The sequence below is a fragment of the Watersipora subatra genome, chromosome 4, assembly GCF_963576615.1.
Source record: "Watersipora subatra chromosome 4, tzWatSuba1.1, whole genome shotgun sequence".
Classification (NCBI taxonomy): domain Eukaryota; kingdom Metazoa; phylum Bryozoa; class Gymnolaemata; order Cheilostomatida; family Watersiporidae; genus Watersipora; species Watersipora subatra.
In genome coordinates this window covers 41,157,421-41,177,684 of record NC_088711.1, presented here as the reverse complement: position 1 = coordinate 41,177,684, position 20,264 = coordinate 41,157,421, and the positions used below count along the sequence as shown (strand labels likewise).

Genomic DNA, 20,264 nt, shown 5'->3' with positions numbered 1-20,264 from the left:
TGAATGTGTTACATTTACAAATTCATTTCAATTTCTCCAAACTTATGGGCATGATTACTTAGAGTTTGTTTGATTGCATCTTTTACAAATAGTAGGTCAGACACTTTGAGAGTGTCTCTAGAGTAGCCTGGGATCCTCTGAAACTACAGTGCTATGGCTTATTGATGGTTGAATTGGAGCTATGTCTGAGAGCACTAGTTTGAACAGCTACTTGATGAGATGCAATCATATATCTAATTCACCATTATTCATTTTGCAAGGTTGTCATCCGAAGAATAACGTGTTGAGTTGCGTAAGGCAAAAGATGGAAGAGGCTGGTGGAGCACAACTTCCCAATCCAAGTGCAGGTAATTCTTTTACAGTTCTAAAATTTGCCTACCTCAGAAGGATACAAGAAGTGATAATTCTAAAAACCTAACCATGAAAAACTTCAAGTTTTAATATAGCTAGTTGAATGCCGGTGTTGCATGGTAGTAAAAAGGTTTTTGTACAAAAACATATTTCTATTTAACATATGCAATATCTATCATTCTAACGTTTAAATAAAGGTTTTTGTCTATTTCTGTGTGTTCGCCCATTCCATAATTCAAATATTTGAAAGCTCAAGACAGCAAAAACAAATTGTTGAAAAACATTTCTTACTGCTTATGCTACACAATCGTTCTAGATTTAGAACAGCTTATGAAATCTAGCAGGTAATCTAGTTATCATTGGCCAAGTTTCTTTACCCAATGAATTTGAGTAACATAAGCTAGTAACCTGAGCTAGTATAAATCTTTACTACGTATAATAAAAGCCGTGTCCAAAGCTGTCTGAAGCCAGTTTGTGCTTATAATTGTGCTTGTAATCGTTACTTTACGTCTAACAATCTTTCATGCAATCATGACCTTTAAGCGTGCTAGTAGTAGCCAATAGTATTTTTGCAGGCGCTGCGTAAGTATGCAAAAAATCACCCCGTAGTATGGCAAGGACAGCATATCATAGTGGTTAGCTCCCTTGTCTGTGGAACTGGTAGTTATGAGTTCAAATCTAGTGCAAACTAGATTTTTTGACAAATGGACCAACAAGAAACGGAGAAACTGACCAACGAGAAATGGACCAACGAGAAATGGACCACTTGAGAAACGGACAAATAAAAAACGGACAAATGAAAAATGAACAAACGAGAAATGGACAAACGAAAAACAGACAAATGACAAACAGACTAACGAACAAATAGAACCATGACAAACGGACTCACAACAAATGGACCCATGACAAACGGACCCATGGCAAATGGACCCATGACAAATGGGCCCACAACAAATGGGCCCATGACAAATAGGCCCACGACAAATGGACCCATGACAAATGGACCCACGACAAATGGACCCACGACAAATGGACCCACGACAAATGGACCCACGACAAATGGACCCATGACAAATGGACCCACGACAATTGGACCCATGACAAATGGACCCACGACAAATGGACCCATGACAAATGGGACCCACAACAAACTGACAAACACTAAGACTTATATATGTAGATTGTCAAATGGATACTTGGTCTTGTTGATAAACATTATGCCAGCTGTTTAGAAATGCATCAATCTCATTGTGTCAGCTGTAGGATTGTGGTTTTTGTTCTATATTGTTTGTCCTACTTTCATTATCACTGATCATAACATACTGACAGTTTTTATTGCTGTTCGTTGCGTGCTTGTGATCCAGATGTGAGCCACGAAAATTCTAATCGAGTGCATTTCGATGTGCAACAGACAAGCTCAGACCATGAGTTAGAGATATTAGTTAAAGACAAAGGCAACTCTATCCAGGAAGTTCATTTAGGCAAGTCATTAATTGGAATTATACAAACATGTCTCTCAACAATCAGTGCATAGGTTTTTATCAATGTGGGAGTTGTTCTACTACATGTTGATGCATCATAGGCAAGAGAAAACAACTTACCAAAAAGCATCATTTTCTTTAAAAAATAGTAGTGCAATGTGATTGAGTGTCTACCTAATATCTGAATGTGATTGAATGTCTACCTAATATCTGATCCAGATAATTGAAAATGATCTTGTTAGAAGATCTCTGGCGGTTTTCATTTAACTAAGGCTAATTCATATAATGAAAATTATGTTGAGGCTCATCGTTAGCATTGCTGTTGTTAGCATTGTCATGACTATTATTGGTTCTGCCACTGTAAACATGATTCTTCTGTCATCTCAATTTAGTTCTAAGCTTTAGTAATAGACTCGCTTGCAATGTTTCTTCTACTTTTAGATTCCTGCGAGTTATCCTTCTAATTTTATTAGTCATAGAAACATTGACTTCTCACATCTAGCTCAATGTAACATTCGACAATGATATGTGTTCATTTTGTATATTTTTTCATGTTTACACCAAACATACCAGATATTAATTTAAATAATAATTGTCTTTGAGTATCACTGACGTTAATATTACTTTTGCTATTAGAGGCTACTTTGAAGTCGCACAAGATCATACCATGGACATTATCAAACTGGCCTTGAATTAGGTCCTCTTGTCACTTTGTTTTAATCGTTGAAACAAATTAACAAAATATGATATTGATATTGCATTAATTGTTCTGTCTGTGTGTATGTTGAGGTCTTTTTGTGTACTCTCTGTTTCAATATGTAAAATGCTTCAGTAGTCGGGTGGCACCAGTTTATACTTTGATCAAACCTGTCAAGGGTACACAACTTCTTGTGGAAAGTTTATACAACTCAGACATGTTTTTATACATTCACATCAGGATAGCATTAGGTTTCTGTTATTATTATTATTATTTGTGTTGGTGATGTTATTATTATTATAGTTATTATTGTTATTATTTGTGTTGTGTTGTTAGTAAGATGGTTATTATAAATATTATTATTGTTACTATTATCTATTATTACCATCATTATTATTATTACTATTATTAATATTATTAGTATTATCATTGTTGCTATTAATTGTATTATTATTATTATTACACATATTATTATTGTTATTATTATCTATTATTATAATCATTGAATGCTTGCGAAACATATTTTGTAGGTTTCCTTAAGCTCCATTGTTACTATTCCATCCAGTTCAATATTAAAGATAATTTAGGGGAAGACATTACTGCTGATCCGTTACAGAATCTCCACTGCAGAGTCACATCGTGCCCACCAACCGAGGACGGTATGTGGTGCTAAAGGGTGTCTGTAGCAGATGACATTTACACTAGGGAACATTAACCTCATAACGCACCACATTATTAGATTAAGCAGTACCAGTGTTGTTTAATAAATTGCCTATAAGGATGTTGTTGCAAATTTACGGTGAGATATTGTAATGAGTGATGATGAGTTAACAAGATTCACATTAAACATTTTATAATCTCGCTCATTTGTCGTCAGGTTTCCCATTGATCGAGCGAGACAGAAATGTTTGAACAAGTTAAATATTTCTGTTTGCTGGTTTTATTTGTGATTGGCGAGTCGGTGACCAATGTAAACTTGATTATAATGAAAAAATAAAAAATAAATATTGCTTATTAGGAATGGTTGTTTACAAATTGTATGAAATATTTTTGAATGGTACTTTTGCAAAAGGTTTGTTGATTTCAAAGGCTTAACTATAACCTATTTTAAACCTGTCAATTGTATGTACTTGTGTTGTCTTTAAAAGCTCCTTTTTAAGCCCAGTCATTGCAGCTTTTGCTTTAGAGAGTCATTATTTTATTGTGAATTATGAACATATAATTCTAGAATTAATAATATATCAGCTCCAACCTTCTTCAGTTGTCTTTTTTAAACTTTACATATTTTTAGAAGTTTTTGTTTTATGAAAGCTTTATTGCTGTATAACAAGCCGCACATTTTTAATGACTTTTCGATGCTTGTAGAAGTCATTGAGGAAACTTTATATTATTTTGTATACTTACACCGAGGTCTTTGCTTGCATTTGGATGTCGTTATGTTCAAATAACGATTTCAATTACAGTTATTTAAGTCTCACGTAGTATTTTCACATGTTAAATTGTTTTAGCACCTGCGACCATTACATAGCAAACTATATTTCATTTAATTTTAATAATTGATGTGCAATAGAAATCTGCAACTTAATTTGTCCACTAACATCTTAATGAATGTTCAACATTTTTTGTAGTTCTGTCAACTATAACAATGGTTTTCGCAATAAACAGTAATTTTAATGAATTGTATATATTTATTTATTTTATTTATATTTATTTATTTATCACACTGTTGACCACGCAAATAATTTATCTTAGTTCTCGTTTCAGTGACAAGGAGATCTTTTCATGTGAAACACAAACTTATTCTATTTTTATATATTCTATATAACTCTATTATAATTGTAGGTCTTGGCCACTGCATCACCATTAGCTTTCATGCACACAAGGATAAACTTGTGAAAGAGTCACTTGTGTTGACAAGAGAAGACAAAACCCAATCAGTCACTCTCAAGCTCATGGCAAGAGTGCTTGGTTAGTTCTTTATTTATGCAATAAACCTAGAGTTACCATGGAGCATGTCTTAGTGTGTTATTAAAAAACAACAGTTTTTAATTACACACTCTGAATTTGCATAATATCATCCATAATATCATCCATATTGTCTGAATGAATGATATGAAAGTCTGCAATACTTCTCTTAGTAAAATTCTGTCTGTAGCAATGCCGTTACTCAGCTCTGAATAAAATGTGTTTTTTTTACGATTCTTGTATAGCATAGTTTGGGAAAAACTTCTTTTAAAATAATTTATTGCCAATAAAGTAATCTAGTAAATGTTTGGAGATGTTGTTGAGCTTCACTGCACTATAAAAATATATCTGAAAACTGCTAATTCCACTGATGGAGTTATATCGCATGGCAATTGGTGTCATGGTTGAAACTAGTCACCAGTTTATCGTTCCATTGCTGTCAGGCTCAGATAACAGTGCTACCCTAGGACACTTATGTATTCGCGGCATCTAACTTTCGCGTTTTCGCGGTGTCATCCTCTCGTGAAAATTTAATGAGCGAAACTAAACTATCATAACGAACGAGCGAAAACGCGAAGTTAAATAGCTTTGTTCATTGATATCCACAATAAAATCGTCATATTAGAAATGCAGGCAATTTTCGTCCGTGGTTGGGATCAATGGGAAATTTCTGGTAAACTCATTATAGCTAATACACCGACTGAGCAGCATAGCAAAGCAAATTAAGATTATATCCGTTTAGTCACCGAATTTGTAACTGATCAGGATGAAAGTCTGGTAGGTGAAGTCATAAAATTGCAGAATAATTATTGTAGTGATGAATTTTATTACCAACCAAAAACAATATCAACCCTCATCAGGTCCAACCACATTATCTCTTCCACTGCCAACCATGTACAAATTCGCTACCGGCCTAGTGCCAGCCATTTTACCGAAATTGCCGATAATGCTTCATGATATGTATACAGTATTTTTTCAAGTTCTACTTTAGTTATCTGTATAATCACGAAAATCTAAATTGGCTATTATGTCATCAACAACTAATTACCTGTTTTATGACTCGCGCGGGGTAGTTAATGAACTCACAGAAAAATGTTCATTTTTAGATTAGAAATTCTCAAACAAAAGTTTAAAATTGCTTCGTTGTTTTAGGCTGATTTTATAGAGAAATCTTCGGACAACACAGTCAATTTCATAAAACACTTAAAGACCGTGGGTTATGTGGTCAACAAATAATAAAATCAGGTTACCAGACAATTGCTGAGAAAGTCCAAAAATGCGTTTATGGCAGTGGCCCTTAGAAAACGCATAAATGCGTTTATGGCAGCGTAAGGGTTATACAGTTTTGGTTGTGAAGTTGGTTGCTACCTATCTATTTTCTTCTTCTTGGGATTCGAGTGTGAAAGTCACGGCGGGAGGGACCTAGACGTCATTGATAGTCTAAGAAACAAATGGCAGCAAGTGATCAAATTGAATTTCCGATCTCACCCACACATTTCAACCTGTGGTTTACAAATACGAACTAGTCCCAAATTGAATTTTTTTCTTATTAGCAAACTGGACCTGAGGAATGTAATCTGTTTTTTCCACTGCATTTATTTTCACTTCACTATATTTTCGCACTCATCAGAGCCGCGAAATTAAGTTGTAGCGAATTTTTACTCTGTGTGCTACTCACGAAACTAAATACTAGCGAAATATAAGTGTCCTAGGGTACCTCGAACTGTTCTAGCATCACCTTTTCAAACTATAATCAAAATTCGCTTTTACATTTCACAAAACAAACAGTTAGACAGCTCTTACTCAAACAGTACCCTGACTATCTAGTTTGCTGTGAGAGATCAAGTGGGCTTGTAAGGAACAAAGAAAATATTTGCATAACGATTGTAGAATTCTGGAAGTTGAATGATAAATGCAGGTGGTAGTTTGCTGGGCAGCAACTCTGAATGCTGCGTGTTTGAATCTCATTTGATGTACAGTTTTTTTCTAATCTTTATCATTGGCTTCAGTAAAGATCGCTGCCGTTTATTTTCTGCTCTAGGTAAGCACAAGGGGACGCCGATGTTGAAAAATGGAATAAAATGTGTCGGCATGGATGCTGAAGCAGATGCAGATTCGGAGCAGAGTGACTGGCAAGGATTCAATTAAGATTCCTGATTATTGCTGTTCCAATTCATGCTAAAATGTACAAAGCATTTGTACATCATAGAGATCTCTATGGAATGCATTACACCTTTTCTTTTATTGTACTGTATGTGTCTTATTTCATTATTTGGTTAAATTCTATTTTCTAAAAGAAATAAACCATTATATTCTTTCTTTTTTTATTCATCTAAGTTGCTTACTCAATGATTATGACTAACTTCATTGTTTAAAGAAAATAAAAAAGCCTGGTTGGTTCATATGCTTGCTGACCAGTATGAAAATTTTGACCACTTCCGTAAGACTTTGACTGGTAAAGACCACTATGTTTTCACTAAAACTAACTACAGCCATTATTTGGAAGAAATGAAGTAGCCCCTAAATTATCATTCTGTGATTAAAAGTTAAACTTTAGTTTGTTTTTATTTAGAATTTGGCACTACATGTACCCTTGTTTCCCATACCTTTGTTTTTGTAAATTCTAGTTATATAATACTTATTCATATGTAGACATTTGGGAATAATAAACTTACTCAGAAAGGTTTTTAATATTGCAAATGTCTTTTCTGTGTTTTATGAAACCTGGTTACCTACTTTATAAATGCTTACCATGTTTGTGCCCCTAAATTAATTTAAGCTGTTGCATTCGCTGTGTCTCTCTTTGTGTAGTAGCACACGCTGGAAGTACTGCCTCTTTGAACTACTCTGCAATTATTAATGCTTATTTCTAAATGTGGTAACTACTCATTGGGCATTATAACTGAATTTTACCAATGAAAAAAGTTCAGCCAACAAAGTACTCAAGCATGGTAGGGCTAGAGCTTTACTAGCAGAAGTTGTGCTTGCTCATTTGTTGCTTATTAGTAGCTAGTGTCAGCAGATGTAAAATAGATAGCATGTGACATTAAATAGCAAGGTTTGCTCAATTGATCAAGCTTACGAAATCATTTGACTATCATATGCTGCGGTAGCTGATTTTTAGATTACTAAACAAAAAGAATAACTCACGTCGAACCCGACCGTAACCGCGAGTTATTTGATCTTGAAAACGAGCTGACAACTTCAAACCTCAACTGTAGTACTCAGCTGTAGTACTTGTAGATTAGGTATACCATAGGTATGTCATATACCTATTTGTATTCGACAATCATCACTCAATGTAGTTATACTTGGAGTTGTCTTACACCATATAAAGATCTAATTCACGTAAGTTCTATAGAATACGTTTATGAAAAATAATCATTTGTGCTTTATACAATCGAGACTTCCTCGCCACATAAAATCCCACAATTCAGAGCAAGCCACGTCTCATTGGTATACCGTACGTTTTTGAATGAAATTTTTTGCTGGCTCGGAATTAATGGTTTAAAGCTGTAGTAACGAATCCTGCGCAGCATGAATATCTTTCGGCTCGTCGGTGATCTTTGTCATTTGGCTGCTATTATAATCTTGTTGCTGAAAATATGGAAGAGTCGATCCGTAGCAGGTAAACTCAAAATTTGTATTCTTTTATACAGGAAATTAGGGTGTTTGCTACTTTCAGACAGTGAATTCTTGTACAGAGAACAATTTGTTGCATTACTTCAACTTATTTGACCAAAGATGGATGTTTCTGTTTAATTGTGTTACGGATATTTGAGCCTCAAATGCTGTGACGATTAGTTGCAGATTAATAGTCGCATAGCTGTACTGTTGTACTTGCAGTTCAATATATCAAAAGTTTGTCGCGATTTAACCAAAAGCTAGCTAATAGTCATGCTTGAAGATTTTAGGATTGGAGATTTCATCAGCAAAAATTTTTTTTGTCGGATTGTATCTATCACCTTAGATAATTGAAACAAAAAGAACGCGACTGCGTCCACAGCTTATTCTAGAGTGTTGTCGCCGTCTTAGATACTAGTCGTTTTTATTTGTTGGCTATACTGAGGTTCAAAATTCTTGTTTACATCATACATCTTTTATACTCGAACAATGCTGTGTCGAATCGAAAACTATCGTAAAATATCTCAACATTTCTGAAAAGGGGCTTTCCACAACCAAGCTTGACGGCAAACCCATTGTTTCAGTTTAATCAATATAATTAAAGTTATGTCTGCTTAATATTTTTGATACTGACAAACCACAGATAAAGTTAAAGTGTGGTTTTATCACGAGCAGCAAGCTAGATTTTATAACAAAGATGGTAATATATTTTGTATGCCTACATTGAAATCTTTTTTAGCATTTTGATGTTGTGTTAAAATACATGTATATGGTTTTAGTGAAATTTTTTAGTCTCATGTATTGGTTTCGTTTGTTGAATTGTTTTTAGCACTTGCGACCATTACATAGCAAGCTATATGTATTTTTCATTTAATTTTAATCGTTGATGTGCAATAGAAATCTGCCACTTAGTTTGCCCACTGTGAAATCTTGATAAGTGTTCAACATTTTGTTTTAGTTCAATCGACTATGGATTGTTATACAAAACAGTCGAAAAACAAACATTGTTAAAAAACAGTTATTTTGATGACATATACATATATATATAGGCCCTACATGTTTATATTTATAATGCATCACACATAATTTGTTTTGGTAGTTTTTTAAAACATGCATAGTGCACTTGTAAATGCTTTGAAAAAATCTATAATGCTGCCACCAAGACCTTTGTAAATATAAATTTGATCAACATTTAAAACATCAAGGAAATCATGCAATTAATATTGCAATTTTTTTAGGTCTCTCGGGAAAGAGTCAACTTCTTTTTGGACTGGTGTTTGTAACTCGATATCTTGACCTTGTCACTAACTTTGTATCTCCGTACAACACTACAATGAAAATATTCTTCATCACTTCATCTGTTGCCACCTGTTACCTTATCTATAACAAGTTTAAAGCCACCTATGACGGCAACCACGACACTTTCAGGATGGAATTTCTCTTAATCCCCTGCGCTCTGCTCGCTGTGGTTGTAAATCATGAATTTTCACCGATGGAGGTAAGTCAACCTATATTCGAAAATAAAATAATTAAATTTATGTTTGGGTATCTTTGTACAGAGTCTTGTGTCTATAGAGAAGATTCCACCACACAAAATAAATAAATTCTTCGAAGACTTTTTTGCGCCTTACAACCATCGCATGAAACTGATACATGCGAAACAGTTCATCCATATTTTCATCAAATATGATAGTGATACCAGAAATAGACTATCTGTTTGTCATTCTTCGAAGGTTTTGGTGGCAGCAAATCAGAAATAGATGCGATATTGAAATATTGCCAGGAGTATTTCAACTCACAAACAACCCTACATTCTTTGAAATATTTAGCTGGCTGAAAATTAGTCTTGTTCGCAGTCAAGACAATATGAGTCCTTCTTGGTTGACTAGCCTCTTTCTAGCCATGAATGAACAATCATAGCTAATCAAGACTGGCTTCTATCCATTAGTCACCATCAGCATCAGCTTAAATGTGACCTCATTGCTCTTTACTGTTAATCACAGATCCTATGGACATTCTCCATTTACCTGGAGTCAGTTGCCATACTACCACAGCTGTTTATGATCAGTAAGACTGGCGAAGCCGAGACCATCACGAGTCACTATCTATTCGCCCTTGGTTCCTACAGAGGTCTCTACATTATTAACTGGGTCTACAGATATTACTACGAGACAAGCTTTGATGTGATCGCTATCGTGGCTGGAGTCGTGCAGACGGCACTCTACTGTGACTTCTTCTATCTCTACATCACCAAAGGTACACTCGGCATACCTTGTCTTTTGCCACCCTTCCGTAGTAGTAAATGTCTGAAATCATTTAGAGGCACCTGTTGTTTTGGCATGGCTTGTTGTTCGGCAGCGGTGTGAAAATGAACAAAATCCGAATGATTCTCTAACTCACAATGCAGTCTCGATAGTTGCATTGTGGTTTTTTCTGTATACGGTAATCACTGCTGGTAAGTGGGTAGTATTTGCGGCCACGTTGTAAAAACACTACAATGTTTAGTGGTACTGACTTCACTGTTTGTAGTATTGCAAGGAAAGAAGTTGGAGCTGCCAGCATAGAACAACATGATGGATATACAACTGCAGCTGACTACTGACAACACTTCATATGGCGGTGTCTAGTCTAGGAGAATATACTTGTACATGTATCCGAGGGTGCTCTCGGTCTCTAGCATGGCCAACTCTCTGGCATCCCGAGGAGCTGTCACGCGTTTGATTTGTTTTTTTAGTAATATTATGTTAAGTGATGAACTAGTGTATTCTTCACTCATTTGGTCTGTATGGTACAAGTTAGTAAATTATCTTTACTGTACATTATCTGTTATATTATTATGAAAAGGAAAAGATGCAATGCTTGACTGAGTGTCTCACTTCTGCCTGAGGAAAGATATACTCAAACTTTCAAGTAAGCTTCTCACAAAACACAACAGCAACCAAGCAGATGTAAAAGACAAGTCGCCATGTATTTGACTGAAATATTTGAGGTGAACAGCAGGCCTAGTTACACGTAAACAATGACATGCAAGCCTGAGCTATGAATGCACTTAATTGTAGTGTCGACGTGGAAGCACAGCTGTGCCTAACTGTAACAAGGGAACTCATCACTGAGATCCATTTGTCTCTGTTTTTCTTTCTGTAGGAACCATGGCTACATAGAGTTGACGTACCGAACAATAATTTCCTTCAGCTTAGTGGCATGTACCATTTCCTAACAATTAAAACCTCATCACAATGAAAACATAAGATATCAGTGTGTCATTGAGAAGTTTGGTAAGCAAGGACTAGGGATTGGTAAATGCTTGAGGGCATAAAATAAATGAACATATCACATAAATACATAAACACGAATATTGATGAAAAATATCAACATGCTCAAACTTGAAACACCTAAATAACAAACTATGCTTCCATAACGAAATATAAATCTTACAATGCCGCAAAGAAAACTACATGACGCAGTTGAATAAGTTTGCATGTCCTACATGAATTTTTGTAAGGCTTACAAACAAAAAATATCACAATAATTCGGGCGTGTAATAAAACATACGCACAGGATAGAGCAGTGTGTAATCGGCGACAAGTGTAAAAAGGTTAAGAAGGTGCATAAATGTAATGTATTTGCTGGGAAATAGATTTTTCTACTCGTAAAAATTTATATAAAAAGCTTTCCCAGACGGGGAATCGAACCCCGGCCACGGCGGTGAGAGCGCCGGATCCTAACCACTAGACCACCTGGGATCTGTGCTTCGTATGGATTGGTACAATATATGTTGCTTATTGTTTCAGTGCCAGTTACCAACGCATTTTTGTTATACAGCGGTGCGACACTTATGACTGCCTTACATGGAGCTCGCTAGTTACCAAAGAAACAGGTCACGCCCATATTTTAAACAGTATATATATACAATATACATGTACACTAATCTCTAGTGGAGAGACCACAACATTAATGAACAAAAATAACTCCCATTTGCATTAGTGCTAAAATTAATTGTTTCATTATACACCATTTGAAAGAAGGACAAAATTGCCTACAAGATACTGTCAATAATTTTATAATCTAACCCTTTCAGAGCTCAAGTCAAAGCACAAGTCTCACCTAAATTGGCATATAGCTCAAATTCTGCTAGGTCTGGTATCTGTCACTAGTCTCTGGTTTGGTTTTCTAGAGGAGTTATATGTTTTGATGTCTGTGTCAAAATCATAAGTGCTGCTGCTCAACAGTCAACAAATGTAACAACATAGTGGCTGGTATAGAATACTGTATGTAGATTACTGTATGTGGGTGCCTTCCCTTAAACTGTCTGTCTCACAAAAACACAGCAGCAATTGCAATTAAAGCATTATCTCACAAGTTTTTGAGTATATATTGTGACTAGCGAAATGCTTGGCGTTGCACGGGTATTAAAAATCAGCTTAAAAACAATGACAGGTAATGTAGTTGCCTGCCATTAGCCTGGCACATTACCAATGGCTAATTTAAGCAAGCTAGTAAACTTACTAAGGACCGTGAGAGCAAGCATAAAAAGATGTTGTGCCATAACGGAGAGCAGTATGAGTATCTTCACCCACATAGCCACATATATTACCCAATAAAACCATCAATGTCGCGTAGCTCAATGGCTTAGCATATCGTCTGGGGAACAGGAGGTTCCGAGATCAAATCTTCTGCGATACAAAATCTTCATTTTAATAGCTATAGCTGGACAAACTGAAGTACACACACACATACTTTTTCAAATTTAATTACAAAAAATACCAAGAATAGAAACATACGGCTGAAAGTTAGAATTTTACAAACAAAAACTCCTTGCCTTACATAGTTTCATTTTTTCCACGCCAACAGACAACAAACAACAAGGTTGTTTAACCTTGTTCATTGCAATTAACTTAAAATTATCTTGGCCTGCGTTGCAATTTGTTGGAGCTTTGAAGTTCTTTATCTGTATACAGTATATATTTCTCAAAGTCCGTCTGTCTGTCATTCCGGCTATAGCTATTATTACAACAGCGGAGCTGGATGATGCTGACGTAACGTAACGTCATGGCGTACCGGCATTAGAAGCCTAGCCTAATTAACTAGCTTAGTGGAATTTTCCATTGGCAATATGCCAGGCTAATAGCTTGAAAGGTACAGTTGTTTGACAAAGTTTTAAAACCTTTACAGTTGTGTTTATTTTTCTCTCAATTTATTTCAACTACACAAAACACTTCTCTCATGATATGTTGTTTGAAAGTAAGAATGGAAAATGTTGTTATATGTTAAATACAAATCAATTTTCTGCCCAAAGACTTTTTTATTACCCGGGCATCGACGGGTGGTACAGCTAGTTCCAATTTAAATTGGAAGGCATATTTTCATTTTACAACTGCTGTATATTTAACAAAGTTGCATAAAAGCTCATTGCACTTATTTATATGTTTGCTACAGTTTGCAGCCAAAACTGGCCTTTCATGCGCATTAGAACAGGAGTTATAAGAGTCGATTCATTGTAAGCCGAGTTACATGTATGATTACCACAATCATGCTATCGAATAATATGCTATACATCTGCAAATTTATAAGTTTTATAATAACAATATATCAAATGCTACAAATATATATTCAAAAACCTATGAAATGAGCAAATCATAATTATAATACATGCATAAACAAAAATTAACATTTTGAAAACAAAAACATTTGCATCGTTGGCTCAGCAGGTTGCGTACCCAGGGCTGATACTCCCCCTCAAAAGGCCCATTAGGTTCGGCCCAAAATCACGTTTTAGGGGGGGTTTTCAGACCATGGGGCACTGTCAGTGAATTTGCTACTTTAGGGGGGGTTTCTACAACCAAGCCAGTAAAAGGGCCCATGCTCATTAAGGTTTTATTCAGCCAAAGTAATACCAATAAATTGCACCAAAATTCCGCAGTCTTCATTTTAATGCAGATTGCATTAAAATTTGCATGCTTGCTGACGGAAAAGGAAGGGAAAAGAGACAGTCGACACTGCATCATCTTAGCAACCCTTTAGCAATATACTCAGAATGAATGATATGATATTTCTTTTATTGGTATTATTATGTTTTCTTTTGTAAATGAAATGATGATATGATGGTTCGTGTTTGGAATAAGTTTTATTAACCCTTTTGCAGGCATAGCAACATTTTTGTCGTTTTGCGATACTGACGCTAGCAAACAGAGCGACTATTATGTCACCACACGAACGGTTTTTATAAATTGATTTATGGTTATCTAATTGTCTTTTTTTTGTTTAATATTTTTTACCAATAGTAAACTACAATATATTGGTCTATGTTAGCAACAAAAAATAAGCCGTTTTCAGAAGAAAAACGATCGTTTTTGCAATACTAAACCAACAAAAAATCCGAAATAAAAATGTAATTAAATAAAATTGGGAATTTTGTTTGTAGCTTGTTTCTGCTTTATTAATACATGAATCATATTAGATGTTTAGCCCTGGGCGCCCTCTAGAAAGCTTCCAGTGTTTAGGGGGTGTATTTCAAATTGACCAACCAGGTGATTGGGGGTACATTATCCAAATTCCAATTGACCAACCAGGTGATTGGGGGTACAATATCCAAGTCTGGGCCTATCCAGGTGGGTGTTTCTTTCAGAGTATCAGCCCTGGGGTTGCGTACTGATTGCTGCTTTTGTATGGAACCAGTTCATCATCTTCTGGCTGTTCAATACCTTCCAGTTTTCACAGTGTTTGCTGACCTCAACTCATCTTTTGAACTGCTGAACTAGTTGATATTAGTTGATCAAAACATCGTAATTGCTAAAACGTTTTATACATACTGTACATCGAATTATCAAGACCGCGTTAAACAAAGAACTACATGTACTAGTATTAGCCTGATACAGTGACTAATTATTTCGATGGTGTTACGAAAAAACCCGAAAAGCTTTGAAGTTTGAAAACGGACTTCGATATGAACTGAAACGATGAACGAATTAATTATTAATGATGTAACTGAGTCATTATTACTACTATTTTGCGGACACTTTTTTACTGATCACTTGCTATTATGGGTTAGTAAACATCAAACATTTATTATGGGTTTGTAAAGATCAAAGAATGTCAAAGTGGTGGTCAAATAGAGGTGGCGTTCAATTAAAGGGAGGCGCTCTATTTTTCAACCCTTCTCCTATGGCGGCATTCTATATATAATGTATATTTGCATTCTATATAGAATGTCAAATAGTGACGGTCAAATAAAAGTGGCGTTCAAATACAGGTTTTACGATATACCGGTATGTCTAAGTATCTATTTATTATATTATATTATTATATATATTATATTATATTATTTATTATATCTATTTATATATATTGATTTATATAGTTAGTCTGATTGTAGTGACTTCATGTATAAAAAGCTCCACTTGAAAAGGAGCAAAATTAAAACAATTTGTCGAGTGACTAAAATTTATTGCACTACAATATTGTTTTATATGGTTTACTGTAAAATCAAAAGCACAGCTTCAAATCTGAGCAATCCACACTCGTCAGGTGCTAAAACCATACTTAGAAGCTGTGCTTTTGATTTTATGGTAAACCATACAAAACAATATTGTAGTGCAATAAGTTTTAATCACTCTATAACTTGTTTTTATTGATTTATATATGTGTCGTCTGGTATTTACAGCACAGCTATTATAGAGGCATAGCACACATATATGAATGTATAGAATTGTTAATTAATTGGGTTAGTTTTTATTCAACTTATGAATTAAATTACCGAACATCCAAAACAATTACAAGAATATTTAAATTAACAAATTAATTCATATTCAAATCAAATGATGTATTAAATTAACAAACTAATTTGTAAAATAACAGCATTAAATAATTAAACTTAAACTTAAAATAATTAAATTAAAGCGATTACTTTGGATTATGCATAACATCACTAAACTTGTTCCCCAAATAAGCGCGTTTATGAATGAATTAGTGAATTAACTTTTCTAAAAAGCTGAATTAGTTACTAAATTATCAAGTAAGTAAATTATCAAGATTAAGTTTAATCAAATAAGCATTTGATTAAACTTAATTAATAATTGATTTAATAAATCATTCGCAGAAACACCGTATTAATGATTAAATTTTGAATTTACATACCTAAGAATTTTTCATGAAACTAAACTGCTAATTAATAATTTAATGAGTAATTTAGTGCACTAATTAAATTAATAATTAATAATGTGCAACAACTATTAATGCACATTATTAATTGAGCCCAAGCCAGATTGGTATATCTGTTGACCATTTAGCAGCAGCACCTAGGGTTTTACACAGACATCAAAGCATATAATTCCTCTAAAAACACAAACCAGAAACTGGTTGCAGATACCAAACCTATCATAATTTGAGCTATATGCAAATTTAGGTTTGACTTGTACAGTAACTGTACTTTGAACTTTGAAAAAGTTACCTTATATTAAATTATAAAATTACTAGCTGAATGCCTGGCGTAGCACGAGTAATAAAAAAAGTTTTTGCACAAACAATTTACTTTTAATCAACATATATAACATCGACCATTCTAACTTTTAAATGAAGGTGTTTGTTGATTTCTGTGTACTGAGTTGATTTCTGTGTAATTTATAATGTACCAGTTGCAGTGCCTATTACAACTCTATACTGATTGCAATAGTTTCGCTGCCCAAGTGCGTTTAAGCATTTTTCTTCTAGCCAACAATTCTATCATAATGCTAACTGAAGTGTTTAGTGTGCAACCATGAAATACTGGCATGTGTAATAAGTATGTGCGCAAGTTATTCCATAGTATAACCAGTTGGACTAGTGTATTGGAATAATGCCTGTCTGCAGAACTCAAGGTTACAAGTTCAAATCTAGTGCACGTTGATTTTTCATTCCAAAAATCTTTGTTGCTATAACTGGACACACAGACAGACCAACAAAAGACAAACAAACACTGAGATTTATATAGATTGGAATCATCTTGTAGGGAATTTTGTCTTCTTTCAAATGGTTTATAATAAAACAATTGATTTTAGAGCCACTGCAAATGGGAGTTATTTTTGTTTTTCAAGTTCATCTCACTTATGAAAAAATGTTTCAGGTCAAGTACCCCAATGGATCATTAAAGGCCATCTCGGTTTCTGACTAAATCCTTCCCTAAAACATTCGATTCCAGCAAGATGTAAACATTATTTCGAGATTAAGGTTAAAACACTTTCCAAAAATAAACATAAATAACATGAGAGATGGTTTAAATGTTTTTGGACAAAAAATAATAGAATAGACAACTTCTGTGTCTACTGCATTAAAAACTAAGCAAGGTGTTACCATGCAAACCATGAAAATTAGTAGTATTTTTTCAAACTTGCTACCAGTGAGCTCTATATATCAAATCATGTTTCAAATACTTAATGCTGTCTTTCCATATGCCGAATGTTAGCAAAAAAATGTTCGAGTGAATGATTTTCACTTCCTACTGCTAATAGAATGTGGTTAGTCAGTTTGCCTACCTTGGTAGAGGCAGACAAATCTTGCAAGTATACCGTGCCATCATGTATAGTCTTGTCTGTTAGCTGGACTACATACGGGACACCAGACTGTTGCAACCTATAACATATGCAGCTAGGGTTGTCATCATGACGCAATGAAATCTGGACCAGAGTAGATGTCTTTAATCATAGACCTATTAACTATATTTAATATAGTTAATAGTTAATAGGTCTATGTCTGTAATACATGTACATTAAAATTTACTAACTCTGCTCATAGTATTTTTAATAACAGCTGCAAAAAATAGCATTTGAATATGACTGTCCTTTCCTGTCATTAAACGCTTTGAACTTGTGACGGGTGTGACAGACTAAGGGTGTTATTGGACTTCCTCTGCATAGGAGAGGTTCAGATTCTAAATTGTGTAATTGCATAGTTTTTGCCTTAATTGGGGTACACCAAGTTATATGATAACGGAGACAAGTAGAGTCTGCTGATTTACTATAAATAATAGTACCGCGGCAGTCTGGTGCGCTGTGAGAGATCATCAGGTGTGCACTAGAAAAGCACAATAAAGCAAGAGGAATAAGTATGTGCACAACTATTCTAAAATCCATAAAAGTGGATGATTAGCATAGGTGGTAGTGTGCCAAGACACTAAGCCAAATGTTAGTACGATCCAGTACGATGCAATTTGTTTTCTAGCCTCTGGCCGTGACTTCAGACAGACACGGCTGATATTATAGTAAATATTTTAATGCTTTTAGGTTATGATAGCCGAAAGCTTGCCTTTCAGTTGTTTTTTCACTTATTCATAGGCCATCGAGAGAGAAATTACCATGTCAATTAGATCTCCCTCTGAGTAGCAAGTAGAGGATAGCTCCAAGTTTATACATATACATAGGATTGAGAGAATGATTATCCCATTGTTCTTTCAACGATAAGTATTTTTTTATATTGTGTAATCGCTCTAGAGTGTCGAAGAGAACTAAAAAATACCTAAAGGAAGCAGGTAATAGAACAATTAGTCGCAAGCAGCCTGTCTGACCACTCTCTAGTTCAGACATGTCAAACTCAGTCTATTCCAGCCCATAGGAGTCAATTTTTATTGTCATGAGGGCCACAAAAACTGAACAAATTACCAGTAAATAAATTATTTTGTGACTTTCCATTTAAAAACATACAGAGAAGTTGAATTATTAATATGCATGCAATTCAACAGAAGAATATTACAAAATGTTTGACGATGTACATCTACATTCATTAATTCAAAACTGACATTCATCAACAAGAATTCAAAGACTTTCACTGTTTTGCTCCAAGGGTTGACATCTCTTCTTGTTGACAATGTCTTGTATTCAAGGTGGAAAATTTTGTGAAGTCATCAGTTTGATGAAGGATGAGAAATCCTGATTAGTCTCATTCTTTAAGATGTTTTTGTTGATTTCATAAAATAATATAACTGTTCACACACATATGTGGAGCCGAACATTGCCATGATGCTTGCGGGAGACATTCTAAAGTTTCCTGACCTCTCTAAAAGAAATGAAAAGAAATAAGTATTTACACATTCTAATATCGCGATCTGAGATCTGATCGAATTTTAAATAGTTCATTTGCAGGTTTTTCAGCTTCAGCAAGATGACAGCTAAATGGAGCTGGAAATCATGCAACTAGGTGTTCATAAAATGCAAAATTATGAAATCTTTTCCGAAACCTTTTAAATAATAGTTCCAGATGAGTGCCATACTTGGAAAAACTCAATTTAGACTTTGTATGAGCATCGTTGTGCAGCGCTTTGCATGTAGCGAAACAAAGCATATGCTCACTAGAGACTTGAAACATCCATAATTACAACTTTAAAGAGAATCATTTGACATTACCATATACAGCAGTGGTCAGTTTGTTTTTACTTTACAGATGCAAATTGAGATCGTTCAAATGTGCAGTAATATCCAGATCCTGATCCTGCAGCCAACTTTCATCCTTGAGTACATGAGAGCTTTGAGCTTTCATCTCCAAAAACTTCATTATTTGTCATGTCAACAAATAAACAAAAGCACTTTCTGGTATGGTAACCAGCGTACTTCTGTATAGAATGGCACATCAGTGAACTCATTATATAGATATTTCAACAACTCCTTGAACTTACGATGGTTGAGAGAATGACTTTTAATAAAGTTCACTGTTTTCGGGACCAAACTCGTCGATCTAAATTTGAATTTTTTGAAAACAAAATTTTGCTGATGAGTAATAGAGTGGCTACTGGTAATCCATTAAACCCGATACTACCTGTTACATGGTGTTGTGCCGAACTATTACCGACGCCAATATAGACTATGTTTTGCACATGCGTAAAAAGTCCATGCTCGATAAAATGGCAACTTGACAAGTAGAGTATTTATTTAGGGATTTAGCCTGGCCAGGTTTATCATTAAGATTTTCATTGTCACACATATACTGCATACACATTCTACATAACTCAAACAGGTAAGACGCAACATGGTGTCTGAAGTGAACTGGTAATAGCCCACTGAATATACTACCAACATCCTGATGCAAACGAGTACGATGCTAATTTGAGCTAATGAAAATAAATAAATAAAAAATCTAGCCACAGAAGATCTAAAAGACTTATACTAAGCTATGGCTCGCAGGTT

The 20,264-nt window shown here is 34.7% G+C and overlaps 3 protein-coding genes and 1 non-coding gene across 6 annotated transcripts in view; 2 read left to right on the top strand and 2 right to left on the bottom strand.

Annotated features, from left to right (window-relative positions):
• Positions 1–260: 260 nt before the first annotated feature.
• Positions 261–6,929, top strand: LOC137394692 (adipose-secreted signaling protein-like). Its single transcript, XM_068081454.1, has 5 exons — positions 261–347; positions 1,716–1,832; positions 3,060–3,188; positions 4,372–4,497; positions 6,536–6,929. Exons 1-5 carry the CDS (start codon positions 305–307, stop codon positions 6,640–6,642), a joined length of 522 nt encoding a protein of 173 aa, XP_067937555.1. The 5' UTR covers positions 261–304; the 3' UTR covers positions 6,643–6,929.
• A 998-nt stretch (positions 6,930–7,927) lies between these two features.
• LOC137395136 (ER lumen protein-retaining receptor 2-like) lies at positions 7,928–10,981 on the top strand. Its single transcript, XM_068081950.1, has 4 exons — positions 7,928–8,122; positions 9,357–9,616; positions 10,122–10,374; positions 10,648–10,981. The coding sequence occupies exons 1-4, from the start codon at positions 8,032–8,034 to the stop codon at positions 10,680–10,682; spliced, it is 639 nt and encodes a 212-aa protein (XP_067938051.1). The 5' UTR covers positions 7,928–8,031; the 3' UTR covers positions 10,683–10,981.
• Positions 10,982–11,061: 80 nt separating this feature from the next.
• LOC137395135 (DNA polymerase subunit gamma-2, mitochondrial-like) overlaps positions 11,062–20,264 on the bottom strand; it is a 29,671-nt gene continuing 20,468 nt past the window's right edge. For all 3 annotated transcript variants that reach the window (XM_068081947.1, XM_068081949.1, XM_068081948.1), the window contains 2 exons: positions 17,625–17,721; positions 11,062–11,331 (listed from right to left, as the gene is read on the bottom strand). In XM_068081947.1, the coding sequence (XP_067938048.1) occupies positions 11,272–11,331; positions 17,625–17,721 (157 nt within the window). In that variant the 3' untranslated portion in view covers positions 11,062–11,271. The remainder of the gene's footprint in view (positions 11,332–17,624; positions 17,722–20,264) is intronic.
• Trnae-cuc (transfer RNA glutamic acid (anticodon CUC)) lies at positions 11,790–11,861 on the bottom strand. Its single transcript has one exon. It is a non-coding gene; the product is annotated as a tRNA-Glu (tRNA).